Source organism: Aedes aegypti, chromosome 2, assembly GCF_002204515.2.
Source record: "Aedes aegypti strain LVP_AGWG chromosome 2, AaegL5.0 Primary Assembly, whole genome shotgun sequence".
In the NCBI taxonomy this organism is placed as follows: domain Eukaryota; kingdom Metazoa; phylum Arthropoda; class Insecta; order Diptera; family Culicidae; genus Aedes; species Aedes aegypti.
The window spans coordinates 205,686,189-205,699,176 of NC_035108.1; the positions used below are offsets into that span (position 1 = coordinate 205,686,189).

The 12,988-nt window shown below is 38.1% G+C and overlaps 1 protein-coding gene across 6 annotated transcripts in view; it reads left to right on the plus strand.

Annotated features, from left to right (window-relative positions):
- LOC5570334 (AT-rich interactive domain-containing protein 2) overlaps positions 1–12,988 on the plus strand; it is a 40,366-nt gene that overhangs the window by 16,345 nt on the left and 11,033 nt on the right. For 2 of the 6 annotated variants that reach the window (XM_021843790.1, XM_021843785.1), the window contains exons 3-4: positions 3,614–3,754; positions 4,300–4,686. In XM_021843790.1, coding sequence (XP_021699482.1) covers positions 3,614–3,754; positions 4,300–4,686 — 528 coding nt within the window. The remainder of the gene's footprint in view (positions 1–3,613; positions 3,755–4,299; positions 4,687–12,988) is intronic. The other 4 variants (XM_021843786.1, XM_021843787.1, XM_021843788.1 and 1 more) reach the window with 4 other exon arrangements.

The following is a 12,988-nucleotide window of genomic DNA, read 5'->3' on the forward strand; positions in this document are numbered from 1 at the left end:
TTAGTGAGGAAGGAAAAGATCTGGGAGTCACCTTTGGTCGGTGATGCGATCCATGGACAAGGGGGGAAATACGACTTATGCTTAAAGCTAGTTTTGTATTTTTGTCTCGAGAAGTTTTTGGTAGAAGATATAAAAAATACGTCAACATCTGCAGTGTCGAACCATTCAAAAGATTTTTTTTTTATTAATGGCGAAAAAAGAAGAATATATGTATATATTTTAAATTATATGAAAAAGGGATTATGCCGACACTTGTAGTGACGAACCATACATAGTTTGTTTAAAAATAACATATGAGTTTTACTGTGCATTTTTGTCTCGAGATGAACAGTTTTTGGCAGAAGGTAGAAGTTTTTTTTTTAATACGTCAACATTCATAATGTCGAACAATTCAAAAGATATTTTAGTAATGTGAAAAAGAGAAAAATAGGAAAAGTGTACCAGTTATGGTCATAGTGGTTCCCTATTTGGCCATATGTGACATTTTGATAACTTTCACATTTAAATTTTTGTGAATACTTTAACATCAAGATTTATCTTAAATCTAACTGCTACAACACACAAAAATTTTCAAAATTTAAAGACATTAAAGATACCACGTATGGCGAAATCCGGAACCACTATGTCCATACTTAACTGGTACACTTACCCTATATGTATCTTGATGCCGACACTTGTAATGACAAAACCATACAAAGTTTGTTTGAATATTACATGAAAGTAATTCTTTCTTGAAAAAATGTGTTATCATAAGCATGCAACGAGCTCACCAGTTGGTAATCCGTCCTCGACTGAACACGAATATATTTTCGCACTCACACAGCGCGAACAGCAAAACTTCACGGCGTCCCGATAAAACGAACCGTCTTGCTTGGGCTACACTGCCAGAGAGAGAAGAAAATCATTCCGGCGACGCACAAACTGAACTCGCTTGCTTGGGCTTTCGGAAGCACACTCACACAGGGGGTCAAAATTTTCCAAATTAGTGTTATGGATGCTTCTCTACTTCCAACAATGATTGACGGCCGTCCGCACCTTCCGTGTACGGTAGTAGCCTGTTGAGGATCAACCTCTCCAATAGCTTGTCCGTCGTATCTAGTAGACAGATAGGTCTATACGCAGACGGGTCACCTGATGGTTTTTCCGCCTTTGGTAGTAGCACCAATTTCTGTCGCTTCCATACATCAGATAATATTTCTTCCTCAATGCAGCATTGTTCTGAACATGTCCAGGTCCGTATTAACTGCCGCTTTTAAGGCAACATTCGGGATACCATCGGGATCGGAAGGTGCTCACTGCTCACTGTATCCACATTCGCCAGCCCTACATTTATTGCTCCCAGGGATTCCAACAATATAAGATTTTTTTCAACCCATTTTTGCAAACAAAATATTTTTTTCAAAATTTTGCAACAATGTTGAACAAATGCTTGAGAACTCTAAAAAGCATACTGCAAATGAAAAAATGTATAATATTCGTGTCTTTACAGTCAAAATAGGAAAATTCCTTAGGGTGTTCATACTGCCCCGTGTTCCCCTAGTTGGCCTCTTTGGTCGATGCAGCGGCTATTCCACTCCACTGCCCATGGACTAAAAAAAAAATAGAATGGAAACGCGATAATGAGATGCACTGATAGCAGAGACTTCATCCTGTCGACCATGTGGGAAAATTCCTCAATCGACCACCTAGAGGGTGCGTAACAGCTGTAATAGAACTGTTGCTATCGCAAACACGTCATTTGAGATAGAGACAACAACTCCTTGGATTGAGATTAGGCACTTACTTAGCACTCCAGGGTCTAAGGCACTTTGAAAGCTGTACCACGTCGCTTGTTCAGAGCTACTTGAGTAGAGTCCACAGCTGAACCTCCGCTACATCAGTAGAAGCATTAACCTAAGAATGCTAATGTCGCTGCTGTTCGTGTGACCAACATCTAGTTTGCTGCGATGTGACAGCGTGAGTACCGGGCCTCAAAGTGTCAAAGGCCAAAACAAAACATTCTCTGTTGCGTGGGATCGATCAATTAATGAAAAATAACAATTAAAGGTAATTGTTAGTTAAATCAATTTTGTGACAACAGCGCCACTAGCGTTCTACTACTAATATTTCTATAGCTACATCCTAGGCAAACTCTGATTGAGCTGATGGTCAAGAAGCGCGCCACCTCCTGAAGGAAGTGTCTAAGATATACCATCCATACGGATATATCAGGCTTTGGAAAATTTCACGATCATTGACAAACGAGCCATAATTTCATCTCATTTATCCACCTGCATTCATACAACACGCATGACATTTATCGTTCGTGGAAGATAACGAGCCATGAACGAAAACAAGACAGACACACCACCGACTGATTGGCGCCGATCACTGTGTGTCAACACTTGTAGCATTCGCTGACCCACTCTCATTCTGATCAACAAACAGAGGCGAATATTTTCCACTTTATTTGCTATGTTTACAACCACAGTGGTGTTCGATGATCCAATAGATTATAATTAGGTTGTTAAAGGCTGCATTACCAGTTAATATGAAAGTTATTACCAATGTTATGCAAAACATATAGGTCACCCGAATGGTTAGATACTGTTGCAGTCTGTGAGAGTTGCTGCTCTTGAACGCTCTCGTGGCATATACCAAACGAGAGAGTGAATGTTTACATTCATAGGGCTGCACGAATTGCTATGGTTTGCGAACTGTTACACTCTCTGAATACGGTTTGATCGGCTTATTCGGATCAAAATCCAAACACTGGGATATATGAATGTGTTTCGCTTGGAACAAGCAAAATTCCCAAGATCCCACCTGTACATGCATATTGTGTACCATGCACGAAGATACTGTAGACACTGGGAGAGGAGAACATTTCCAACCTGAAAAAAAACCTCGATCGGCGGGATTCGAAGTCTCGACCCTTGGCATGGTTAATAGCTGCGTGTTTACCGCTACGGCTATCTGGGCCCCTCATACTGCTATTGTTGCTCAATACTATAAATTGTACTAATATGTTGCATCGATCTTTCGTTTGAAAACTAATTTATTTGCCTAGAATTGATTCGACGTATAAGTCTTTAATTTGAATACATACATTCCCGTAGTCACGCCCTATAGTAAAAGCAAAAATATCACCACTTCCGCCGAAAAAGAAGATACAACACTGCATAAGTTGTGATTCATTAATGTTGAATCGTTCGTAGATTGTAATCCACTTTTTTCTAATTGATAAAAAAAATACTAAAGACTAACAACTATGAAGGAAAGTCATACTATAACGAACGATAAGAAAACTGTTGATGGCAACCCAAAAAATAAATAGTAATCCAACAGTTCCCATCAATCATCAACATCGTTTAGCAACTGCAACGCTATCGATAGCGACAATATAATTTATACTGTCACTTTTCGTATAATTGTCCCATATTCTATGGGATTTCATCTGTACATGGAACAGTTATGCGAAGAGTGGAAGTATATGAAAATGCACATTTGTCTATATATGACACGATTAGTGAAACAGTTACATCAACGCTAGGAACGTCGCATAAACCATCTGTAACAATCCGTACGAAACCCTACTAAAATGTTCCCCTCAATATCCTCTACGCCACAACAGCCACAATCCGACAAAACACTTGTGCAACCCAAACTAGCCGGCGGATCACCAATATCAGGCAAGGGCGCCGCTGCGGGAAAACCCGTCTATATGACGCAGCTGGCCAACAAGAGTGTGGTAATGACTCCCGAGAATGACTCCGTAAGAACTGACATTGCTTTATACACTTACTGATTGTAGTTATTGTAGTCGTTGTCTAACACCCGGTAGTTAACGGTTTTTGGAATTGTTGTATGCCACTGAATAATAATATGTTTAATTCATAATGTACAGTTACGGTCAAAACAATAAGACCACTTCAGTGAATGAAGCTTTACCCGCGGTTTTCCTTCGGTATTTTTCTGAAAATTAAAAGTTTTTGTTACTGTTATGTTACGACCCTTCTTATCAATTGTTATCATCAATTATTAGATCGTCACATACCTGTTTCTTCAATATCATACTGTGAGTTATCTATTAATAGCGTGTCTATTGTTTTGTCCGTAACGGTTGGATAGATGGAAGAATAAATAAGAACAAATAAATTATACCTGGCATAGAGCATTTTAGTTGAAAATTCAAAACAAAGTTTCCAAATTGCGCATTTGAATTTTACTAATAAAGCATGATCAGAACTTACAAGAGCGCTCCATCCATTATGTTTCTACATATTGTACTAAAACGTTTCGTTTCAATCTATCACACAGCAGGGAACATCCAGCGATTCGAAAGGCAACGTCATTGTGGTCAACCAAACAACCATTTCGCCACAGCCGCTCGGTTCGATGGGTCAAGGCCCGCAACAGCCCCAACAGGCCACCGGGACGACCACCATCATGAACCAGTCCGGTACGATTTCGTCCACGACGACCAATCCGTCGGCCCTGATCAAGAGCTTGCTGGCCAACAAGGTAACAACGGTGACTAGTAACGAATCGGCCGCTACCAGTTCCGCCGGTGGTATCGTCGTTTCGGCCACCTCCTCTACTGCTACCAGTAGTTTGTCGTCTACTAGCACGAGCAACACTAGTATCAATCCTTCTACTCCTGCCACTAGCCAATGTTTGATTGCATCGAATGTTAACGTGCATCAGGTAACTTGCAACTTGAAAATGAGTAGTTTTAACATTTCAGTCCCCGCAGTGTTTCAGGTTTTATTGGAGTTCTATACTGCCCATAACTGCATATTTGTAACATTCGACAAAAGTAGGCATTGAGTAAATGGAATACAAAGTCTGCATTTTATGGCAGTATGGGAGGAAACCAAAATTTCTATAAATTACCAGGAACAAAAAAGTGCTTATTTGAGGCTGATATTTTGTACAACTCATTTCGCATACTAGGTGAATTGTCAAAAAATAATTCTGATAGAAATTTCATTGCTATTACATCACGAGGCTCATTTATAATCTTAATGTGACTGTTATGCAGTTATAATTACCAATGTGACAAAACAACTTGGTATTTTTTTCGAATTTTCTAGAACAATCTCACAGATTTCAGTAAGTTGATCGAAAGTATTTATCATTTGATGACTCTCCATGGTATTAACTCCAATTTGTCAAAAATGTCGAATGTGACTGTTTTGCAGTTATGGGCAGTATAGAAGCATATTATTATTATTATTATTACTATTTATCTGTATTAGAGTGCATTTCGCCTTTGGCGCGTTCATCATTCACTTTAAAGCAAAGCCTAGAGTGCTCTTCTGGGGTTTTGAGTGAAGTTCGGATAAAACTATTTACAATAAAACCTGTCACTGGGAAATGAGCCTTAGATTAAGAATGATTATGTGTGTTTTGTGCGTGTGAGTGTTTTGCTACCAATAATCCCATGCGCTATACAATTACTAACATGTACTAATTGTTTGTGTTTGCAATAATCCTAAAACGAGAGTGTGTCCGTCGTTGATGCAATATTACAAACAGATTTTAAACTACTCAACACATATAATTCTTCGCAGTGTGTTCTACTTAACGCCTTATTGTGTGCTTTTTGTTTGATAATTAATTACTCGGCTTAACCGTTCTCATTAGTTTCTTTTTATGTTTTCGATAGATTTTAACTCAAAACAAATCATTTCTCAACACTGGAACGTCAATTTACAAAATAAAACGTTTCGTATAAACGTATCAGAAAAAAATCTCCATCGAAACTGTGCTCACCAATCGTTTTCTATAGCGTACCAGCATGTCTGGGCAAAATTAAGAGAAAAAAATTCAAATAACTCTTTTGGAATCTACACCTTTTTGATGGTTTGGATCAACTTTTCGAACACAAACAGCAAGAAATAATTTTTATTTTATTATAAAGACAGATATAGTGTGATTTGAAAATCAAAATGTCAAGAAATATAGGGATTCCTGGCTAAGTTTCTGGAAGAATTTAGGTGACTTTTTCCAAGACATTTCCAACGGAAAATGTTACAAAATTTCTGGTGGAAATTTTGAAGAAGATTATAGCATAACTAAGCAATAAATTTAGGTGGAAACCAGGCAAAATATCTGATAAACTTGCTGAATAAATTACTAGTGAACTTTTTGCAATAATTTGCGGCTCTAGAAGGAATCTTAACATACCTTCTGAAAGAATCTTATCGAAACTTCTCCGGAAGATAAGCCAGAGACGATTAGGAATACAACCAAAACAAATTTGAAGAGTTTGTCACAAACTCGTCAGTCGTAAGGACTTCAAAAGCAAGTGCTAATTTAGCTAGAAATTATTTCAGAAATTACATTAGAATTTCCAACAAATAATTATTTATTAAAACCAACAGATAAAATATTTACTCTAGTGACAGCTTAGAATGACATTTAAAGTAAAATAATAAAATTACAAAAAACAGGGGTATAATTTAACCCAAAATTTTATGGACACATGCTACGCATAGGTTCATTCAATCTGTAATTGAAATCGGAACAAGAATTCCAGCTGCGACGAAGCTTTAGTCACGACATAAGCACAATGATCCTGATAGATTCCAAAATAACATTAAAGTATTTAAGAATCTATCAGGATACTCAAATCCTTGAATGTTGTTTCTAGCATTAGCTGCACACGATTAAAATTATAGCCAAAATGTTGGCGTGCATGTTTGCGGCCGAATGAGATTACTGAGTATTTAGTTACCTACATTCAGTATCATACAATTAAGGGGCAAGATCCATCATTGATTTCGGAATTTTTAAAAGCAGTTTTTTCGTTCAAAATCAATAAAATTTTAAGGAAAATGTGTTCACTGTATTCTATTCTCCAACCGCATCACAGTGAACACATTTTCATCGAAAAAGTTTCAGTTTTGAACAGAAAAACTGCTTTTGAAGTTTCGATGATGACGATTTTTACGATCCAGTCCATCAGGATACGAGAATTTTAGGAAATTTAGCACGAAATGTATGTACACTCCCGTGCAAAAGTTTGGGTTCACCCCCTCAAAAACATACAAAAGTGTTCTGTCCATACCTCTGTGATTACACGTCCAATTAAAACTATTTAAGCCGCATTCGAAAGGCAAAGAGTTATTTTTATTTCGTATGTATTTTTCCAAAAACATTCTTTGAACTTTGTATACTAAATTTTTAATTAAAGTAGTGACATTTTTCAAAAATCACACTGAAAAATCATATCTAATTTCCTCAGCCTTGGGACGACCAAAATTTTAAATCAAAGTGTCTTTAGAATCGTAATCTTATATTCTTTGAAGAGACCCCACAAAATTTTGACGGCAAAATCTGGAAAGTATTCAAAATCAATGAAACAGTCAGTCAAGTCATCGTGCAAAAGTTTGGGTTCACCCCTCAGTATGATGCAAATCGTGCAAAAGTTTGGGTTCACCTGAGCCACACGCACATAATTTTTGTCAATATCTTTGCCATTTTTCAACCGATTTTAATAGTTTAAAGCTTTTTTGAGCGCAAATAATGGCGCGTACATGATTGGTTTGAGATTTCACAGATTTAAGTAAGTTCAGGTGAACCCAAACTTTTGCACGATACACCGTACTGAGGGGTGAACCCAAACTTTTGCACGATAACTTGACTGACTGTTTCATTGATTTTGAATACTTTTAGATTTTTCCGCAAAAATTTCATGAGTGCTTTTCAAAGAATATAAGATTACGATTCTAATGACACCTTGTTTTAAAATTTTGGTCGATCCAAAGCTGAGGAAATTAGCTATGTTTTTTCCGTGTGTTTTTTGAAAAATGTCACAACTTTATTTAAAAATTTAGTATACAAAGTTCAAAGAATGTTTTTGGAAAAATACATACGAAGTAAAAATAACTCTTTGCCTTTCGAATGCGGCTTAAAGAGTTTCGATTGGACGTGTAATCATAGAGATATGGACTGAACACTTTTGCATGTTTTTTAGGGGGTGAACCCAAACTTATGCACGGGAGTGTACATAATTGTATTCAACTCATGTACAGCAAGAATAAAAATGGGCCGATATGGGTGCATTGAGGAACACCGGATCAAACAGAGTGATACATGGTCTCCAATTTTGTTGGACATGCTTCGGTCAACCAGATAGGAACGGCGTCAACTAAAGATTTGGTTATCCATTCCAAGCTTGTCAAATTTTGCCAGTGCGTTTTGATGGTTCATTAATCATTTTATCAAACGCAGCTGAAAGAAAAGTATAAATAGCATCAACTTGATAGCCATTTTCTATTTTTTCGAATTACGAACGAGGAGAATGACGCCAAGTTAATTGTCGATCGTTCGGTCATGAATCCAAGTTGTTATGGCGAAATATAATGTAGGTAACTGTAGACTATCTCGCGCAGTACGAATAACAAAAAAAAATAAGGCGGCGCTAAGCGCCACGATAATTTGAAACCAGCCTTTATTAAAAACTGGAAAGTCGTTTGTTTCCAGCAGTTCGGAAAAAACACCAGTAGACAACGATAAGTTAAATATCGATGCTTGAAGCGAGGCTAATGAATCCACGAAGCGTTTTAGAACAAGCGATGGGATCCCATTCGGACCACTTCCTTTCCTACTAATTTTACCATCAGGTATCAGGAATCAGAAGGTCGGCTCCAGAGGCACGTTTCCCGCCATTTGGGAGATTTGTGCCATCGCCATATTTGAGCCTATTTCATCATCTATACGAGGAAAGGGAAGGGAAAGATGGGAGGAAATAGGAGTGGGGTCCCTTGAAGAGGGAAAAACGCATAAGCAAAATGAGAGCATGTAGCTCCATAACACAATGAGTTCAAACAGCGCCCTAAAAAGGGCACTGCAAAACGCATGAGCGTAAAGAGAGCCTGAAGCTCATTACCACAGCGGGTTAAGAATGACAGAATGTCCTGAAGATTCAGGTTTCTGAAATCAGTTTCACTTAATAAGTGTTTACCAAGTAACTGGAATAACAATTACGCGAAAATTGGACAGTTACATATCAGGTGATAAGAAGTTCCATGTTCGGAATCACAACTATCACACACAAATGTTTCAACACACTGAATATTTGCTATGTGATAGTTGAGTCGGCAGTGGTCAGTCAAGGTTGTAACCAAGAGACTGCAATTCTGCTTTGACAGATTTGTTAAATACTTAGCCACCTTTGGGATGGCTCAGTAATGTACAATTTTGTTTGACGACAAGACTCCGAATTATTCCAATATTGCTTGTGCTGAGTTGCCGCCCAAGAATTTCTGAAGCTTCACTCAGCACTTCAAAATTGGAATAGTGCCTGAGGGCCAATGAAGTCATGCGATGCTCCATTGCGAGCTAATTCATAATTCAATTCATTCCCAGCAATAGAAGAAAAGCAAGGACCCATACAAGGTTTACAGAGTTTACTGAATTCAGTTCCTCATTTTTAGTTCGACTTGCAATAACAAGCTTAGACCCTGAGTTGGCCGAAGCAAAAGCTTCAAAAGTAGCCTGACTATCTGACATAAGGTACCGCGGGGCAAGTGGGAACGAAAAAAACGATAATTCAAACAAATTGTTCAATAAAATTTTCAAATGTCAATATTTTTCAAATCCAACAATACAATCACGTTTTGGCAACATATATGCTGGTGTGTGCATGAAACTAATTGAATAATTTCGAAATTGTGAAAACCTTGGAAGAAAGTTTTAGAATGAGCCAATGGACGCAGTTACCTCGCTAAACGGGGGAAGTGGGACTCATCCAGTTTAATGCGTCAATCCACATCAGTAAGTCAACCATTACTATAATAGGATTGATAAGTCATAGATTTTTAATTTTAAGTACATATTTGATGGACATAAGGGATCAACAATAAAATACGTTACATTTTAGGAAAAACTCTTTATTTAATAGTATGACACCTTACATTTAATATTAACTGAAAATTCCTCAATAAAAGCGTAAAGAGGAATTAAACATGTTCAAAATATATCATTTATAAGTTGCTTATTAAAATGTAGCACATAAACAATCAATAATTGACGAAATTATAAATATGTTTTGTTATTATTTATATGCATGGCAGAAAACCACCTGATGGGATGGAATTGTTTTCCATCACTTCTTAATTTGGTAGGAATAACAAATAAAGTTCAAATAACATAGAAAAGTAATCGTTCTCATGATGCATTTCAAATTTCAGCTGTGTGTTTGTTCAATTTTGAAGTCGTATTTCAAAAATAAAAATTAATTTAAAAAATAAAAAATAATAACACTTTTCTTCTCCCTCTTATGCAATTACGTAATTTGAGATTGATCTTTTTTTGATAAAAATCATTTGTTTGAATGTTTGAGTGCTACTTTCTAGCAAAATGTATCAAACGTGTACGCAAAGTTTTGATTCTGGTTTTTGTTTTGATAGGTCCCACTTACCCCAGGTACAAATATATTTTGGGGTAAGATAGACCATCGAAAATTTCATATAAAATGAAAACAAAATACTGGTTTATCGTTAGCTGCTGGTAATAATACTAAAAATTATAGCTTACTGATGGAAACTCGATTTAAAACACATTTATTATTTGCGAGTCAATGCAAGACGTGAAACGTGTCACAATTTGTCATGCAAGTTGAAAATGGCGCTGAACTGACAACTGTTACATGAACCACATGGTAATAAAAATAATAATATGTTTAGTACTAAATACATTCCTTGTCATTGTATCTTCAACTTGCTAGAAGAATACCCCCATGAAAATCTTTTCCTAGTTAAGCTATGACAAAACGCCCCACTTACCCCAGATTCTCACTTGCCCCGGGGTACCTTATTCCTTTACAAATAGCCAGACGTCCACTCGTCCTGCGAAGGGAGTTGTGAGAACATTTCTTATAAGCAAAGTGACAAGCAATTGTGAGATCACCCGAAGCAAGGACATTTGTGTCCCAATTTATCGGAAGTGGAAACATCCAAATCACTAGCATTTCCAATGGACGGAGAGAATCCATGGTATTTGGACAGTATATCAAATGCAAAGTCTGCGAATTTACATTCATGTGTTCATATTGAGATGTAGCGATGATCAGATAATGATTCATCATCTGATACATGCCAATTCGTCAACTCGTGACTGATTCTGTTCGAGCGATTGTTCATTATGTCTAACACTTCTTCTCTAACAGATACCATGAAGGTTCCTCAATAAGTAATCCAAGATTTGAATTACTTAAGCATTCCATCAGACTGGAGCTTCTCAAATTGATATCTGAGCTGCTCCAGATGATGTGATGAGTATCAGCATCACTGCCCACAATCAGCAGAAGGCCTTTTCATAGGCAGTGAACGACAACTCGTTTAAAATCATCTGTTACGGATGATTCATCATGTGGTAAATACACCGAACGATTGGCGTATTTTCGATTGACGTCACCAACAGAAACATCAATTGTGACAGAACATACATTTCTGTTAGTTGACTAGAAATTAGTGTAGCAACGACAGCGCTATTTACGAGCACGCATGCACGAAGCATGGCACGTGAGTTTACCATTTCATGTTTGCTGAAAGTAGCAAAAACTGGGTCCACAAGGTTACGTAGAAGAAGGTTCCCCTTACGAAAGTAAGGTTCTCGAACTAACGCCACTTGAGCTGAACCGTTTTGCATGATTTTACAAAGATTGATCGTTACTGATATTTTATGCTGAAGACTGATCTAAGCTATCCTGAGCGTAGCCACTACCTAAACTAGACAGGATTAAGCGATTTACAATCTCATCACGAAAAAGACCATCAGCGAAAAAAAAAAACAGATATCTCTAAAAGGCGAAAAGCACAGCATACACTATGTAAAACGCATAATGCAAAACCATAAAGGTGAAAATTTACTCTCAATTACAACGTAGTAATAATCCCACGCTTATTTTGCCTCATGCTTGACACTAAAGAAGGACACAATACTTTCAAGGGGGGCCTGGTACTCCACAAGCTCCGTTTGCGGTTAGGTTTCATTTAGACCCCCCTAATCATTAATTCTTAGGCACGGTAAGCTTGAAGCCACATGAATTAGGGGTCACCTGTGAGGTGCACTTTTACCACCGGAACAGGCAGCCCGTAGCGTTAATTCTTAGCCAATTGAAACAACCACTACCGACACTACGCGGCTATCTTGGCTGATCGGGAAAAGGAGGTTAACATTGATGATCAACTCCTGGCGTGCCCAAACAGCTCAAAAACAAGTAGCAGACAAGTAGCTAACCTGTCCGGGACCCTTTGAATGAATTCCACTCCACTACCATCGTTTTCAGCTGCTTTGTTGCTCTTGAGCTGTTTGATACCATCCTTAACATCATTTATTATGGGAGTTGGCACATCTCCCTTATCCACCGTACCGATAAAGTCATTTATCCTGCTGCCTTGGTCTTCCACCTCTGCGTCATTCCGGTGTTCATCATAGTGCTGCCTCCACCTTTCAATCACCTCACGTTCGTCCGTCAAGATATCTCTATCCTTATCCCGGCACATCCGCGACACTAAGCCTTTGCGGCATGCATTGAGTTTCTTGTAGATTTTGCACGTTTGTTGAGAACGATACAGCTGGTACAGGTCCGTCCCACACGGGCTCAGATTGGGTACCACTTCTAGTACTGCATTTGGTCCCTCGGTAGTACGAAAGGTACCCAAGTTTGACAGATCGCAGTACACTTTTCACGGCATTCTAGAATACCTTATGAGCCATAAAATTTTGGGCAACTGCAAGGGACATGGAGGTCTTTAATTTGTCTTTGGCTGCTACATTTCTTCGCACTCCAACTTTTCGCGGCGCTTTTCATCCCGGAATAGATGAATTTGCTGCCTTCGCTTCTATTTGTATCGTTCCACATTTTGACGGGTACCTTGCTGCATCGCCAGCGCTGCATTCTTCTTGTCCAAAGCCGTCTCGCATCTTTGGGACCAACCGTTATGTCGATTTCCTTTGCCCGAACCCAATTGCATCTACTGCTACGTTGTTAATG